This window comes from Pteropus alecto, unplaced genomic scaffold (assembly GCF_000325575.1).
Source record: "Pteropus alecto unplaced genomic scaffold, ASM32557v1 scaffold40, whole genome shotgun sequence".
NCBI lineage: Eukaryota > Metazoa > Chordata > Mammalia > Chiroptera > Pteropodidae > Pteropus > Pteropus alecto.
The window spans coordinates 5,166,654-5,170,260 of record NW_006431919.1 but is presented as its reverse complement, the minus strand read 5'-3'; the positions used below and the strand labels follow the sequence as shown (position 1 = coordinate 5,170,260).

Sequence of the window (3,607 nt, the reverse complement as noted above, 5' to 3'; positions counted from 1 at the left end):
GAAAGAGAGGGAGAGACTGAGAAAGAGAAGCTCATTTCCAGAGCTCAAGACCCTGAAGAACACTAGCCCTTCAAAAACTTTTCACTGGCCATGGAAAATGACCCACTTCTCTTTGGTCTTGTGATCAAAAGAGGGATGGGGTAAGCCAAGAGGAAATGATTCAGTGCGGATTGCTGTGAATGAGTCAGTGAAAACAATCTGCTTCTTCAGATCTCAAAAGTCTGGATTAGAATGATTTTAATCAGCTGACCCCCATGACAGCCCCGACCCCTCAAACGTGGCCCAATTCACCGACTTCAGATGAGCCTCAGGCACATATGTGTAGGGACTGCCACCTTCCAGTTCTCTCCCACGAAGAGAGGATGAGCAGACTACAACTGGGCTTAGAAACATGAGATGTGAGGGACATTTGTAATTCCTGACTATGGCATAATGGGAATCGGTGACTCACCTGACAGCCATTATTGTCCTTCTTCATGTCTGAGACCTTCTCGTTTGAGCATTGTACTTGCAGTGATCTCTGCTTTAGGCTCTTGGAGGAGAAAATAATAAGAACCTCCCAATGATTGCCAGTGGTCTGTTCTTTGCCCCTAGAACTGCTGGCAACCTTGGCTAATCTTGCTGGAAGGCAGAGGAATTATTAAAAGTCAGACCGCATGTTCACTCACTCTTTTCTTCAAGGGCAAGAGGGTAATGGGGATGGGAAAATAGCCTGCTGGGCCTATGAATACAGTGAAGTGCCTATGTCCTCAGTAAGGATTCTGCAGATCCTTCTGTGACAGCAGTCTCAGCCTCGCCTGCCCATTGGAATTAGCTGGGGAGCTTTTAAAAACCTAAGGCCCAGGCTCCGCCCCAGAGATACTAATGTAGTTAGGTTCGGGAAGGGCCTGGACAACTGGATTTTTAAAAAGCTCCCAGGTGATTGCAGTGCCCACATAATGAGCATCTTTGTTCAACTAGAGGACTGGTGACAAAATCCCACAGCTATTGGAAGGCTCACCTGCCCTTCTGTGGGTGCTAGGATTGCCTGCCAGTTTCTCTGGAGTCAGATTGGTTCCCTTTCCTCCCTCAACCTTGAGCTCTAATTTTCATAAACACACCCATATGCCACCTGAAAGCTCTTGATAAGGACAAGCCTGCCACAGACACTGAGAAAAGGTCAGCAGATGTTTCAGTGCTGGTGTGATTGAAATCTTGAGTACACATCGCTCCTGTCAGGCCTCAGCAGTGAGCTGTGTGTGAAGGCAAGAGGCTTGCTGGGGCCTGACACTTTCTTGTCCTCGCCAGGAGGGACATATCTGGGGCTCCATGAGGAGGACAGCTTTCATCCTGGGCTCTGGCCTTCTCTTGCTTGTGGCCTTCTGGAACTCAGTCACATGGTGAGTCTGCTGGGCCAGCTTTAATTCAGGCTCTGGGGGCAGTGCGGTGGTGGTCTGAGGGCAGAGAATGAAATGAGGGGCTCTTTGCCCACTAGTCTTCACCCAGAAACCTGAGTGATTTTTCTTCCAAGGCATCTTCAGAGATTTTGGGGTGCTTCTGGCCACTTCTGGCAAGCCCAGTGGGAGAGGCTGCTGTCCACATTTGAAGGGAAGGAGTGGATGCTCTTCATGATGGGTGAGCTTCCAGACCACCAGCGCTTAGGGTTTGGGTACATAATTATAGTTTAAATCTTTTTCTATTGTTTTGTTCTCTATCTTGGGACTTCTCCGCTTATTATTACAAGAAATAAAGACTTAAAATTTAAGACAGTGGTCACCCCTCAGAGTGTCACACTTGTGGGCAGCATGGAATGGATGTTGAAGGATATCCAATAAAAGAAGCTGAGAAATTGAGACCGCCCTCTTCCCAAAAATGAAAAGAGAAATAGTTGTATGAAAATGAAGGCATGTTCAGAGCAATAATCCTGCTTCTAGATGTCAAGTCCACAAGTACAGAGAGATGCTCTATGTCATATGAGGTTGTGTCCTTGCACCTGGTGCCATCTACCTCTTAGGGCTGGAGAGCAAGTCATCACTCAAATGTTTACTAACTGTGAATGGCTCAAAATAAGCCTACGAAAACATAGTGGAAGAAAAAGCCATTTCATCACATTTATAACAGCGTTATCTACAACAGTGAATGTCCTCAATCATTCATTCACTCAATATTTATTAATGTTATTCTATGCCAAACTCGTATGGAGGTTATAGAGATATTTAAGATAAAGCGCTTGTCGCCTCCATCAAAACACTTTATCACGGTCTAGAAGGGGAGATAAAAAAAAGTGCCAGTTGTCACAAAGCAAAAGTACAAATAAAATGTCCCTGATGATTGTTGTCAGCTAGAAGGACTGAAAATAGGCTGAACATTAAATACAAATAGGTTCCATGGAATCTTAAGCAGTCATTGAAAAGAACAATGCAGATTGCAAATGTACATGGGGAAAGTGGAAGGAGAGCATTTTTATCTATTTCTGTTACAGTGATGGGAAAACTACCTCTCACCTCAGTGGTAAGCAAATATCGGAGAGAGGAAATATTTGCAATTTTAAGTGTTAGAGCTGGAAGGAAGTTCAAGATCATCTCTTGTGGTTTTCATTCTGTATTCCTCAAGGAGCCCTTAGATTTCCAAGTAAGCAGCCACCTTGATGGAAGGCCCACCAGGCAACCACCAACTTAACATTTTTTTTTGAAGTCTGTTATTTTTGAGACTAAAAATAAATGCACGCTTACATGCTCATTGTTAAAATAAAAAAAGACAATTCAAATAAGCATAAAGAAGGTGAAAAATCACCCATTCTCCCATCTCTAAGAGATGACCACTGTTAATTATTAGTATAGATCTTATATTGGGTATATGGTTTAACTTATAAGACACTAAATTAAAAAAAAATTATTTTTTCATTAAATAAAGTGTGGACATCTTCCCATGTCAATTAATATAGGTTTACTTAGTATTTAAAGCTGCCAGTCCATCCAATGTATGGAAATACTCTCTTTGGTCCATTTCTTATTAATGGACATTTAGGCTGCTTAAATGTTCTGTGATTTAAAAAATGCTGTGATGCACATTTGTGTATGAATATATGTGTGTCCTCTATTCCTTTCTTCCTTTGTTGGCCTCTCTGCCTCTCGCTCCTGTGTGTCCTCTATTCCTTTCTTCCTTTGTTGGCCTGTCTCTCTGCCTCTCTCCTCTCTCTTTTTTTTCTTCACTTTCAGATACTGCCAAATTGCCCTCCAGGATATTTGTAGCAATCATATTTCCCCACAGTGCCAGCCAAGTATTATTCCGTTATCAATAGCCACAAGGCACTGTGGTTGATGGAAGAGGGATACAGAGACACAAAGTAAAATGTTCTTGCCCCTTAGATACTGAATTTAGAGAAGAAGGGAAAACATGGAAAAGAAAGTTAATAGTATAAGAGTTAGGTAACGTTGTAATGTCACTCACATAACTGCCAATTTAGGTGGACAAAGTGGTTTTTTTTTTTTGTTCATCATAGGACATCAGCGATGTTTGGAATGACTTCATGGAAGAGTGGGATGTGAAGCAAAGAGCCATATCTAAATTTTAAGTCTTAATCAGCATTTTCTAACAGATCCTGCATAATGTCAGAGCTGTGGAATGT

At 42.5% G+C, this 3,607-nt stretch overlaps 1 protein-coding gene across 1 annotated transcript in view; it reads left to right on the top strand.

The window, feature by feature from the left end:
* The window catches only part of FAXDC2 (fatty acid hydroxylase domain containing 2), a 22,612-nt gene that overhangs the window by 10,995 nt on the left and 8,010 nt on the right, over window positions 1–3,607 (top strand). The window contains exons 3-4 of the mRNA XM_006906446.3: window positions 1,288–1,379; window positions 1,511–1,614. Coding sequence (XP_006906508.2) covers window positions 1,288–1,379; window positions 1,511–1,614 — 196 coding nt within the window. The remainder of the gene's footprint in view (window positions 1–1,287; window positions 1,380–1,510; window positions 1,615–3,607) is intronic.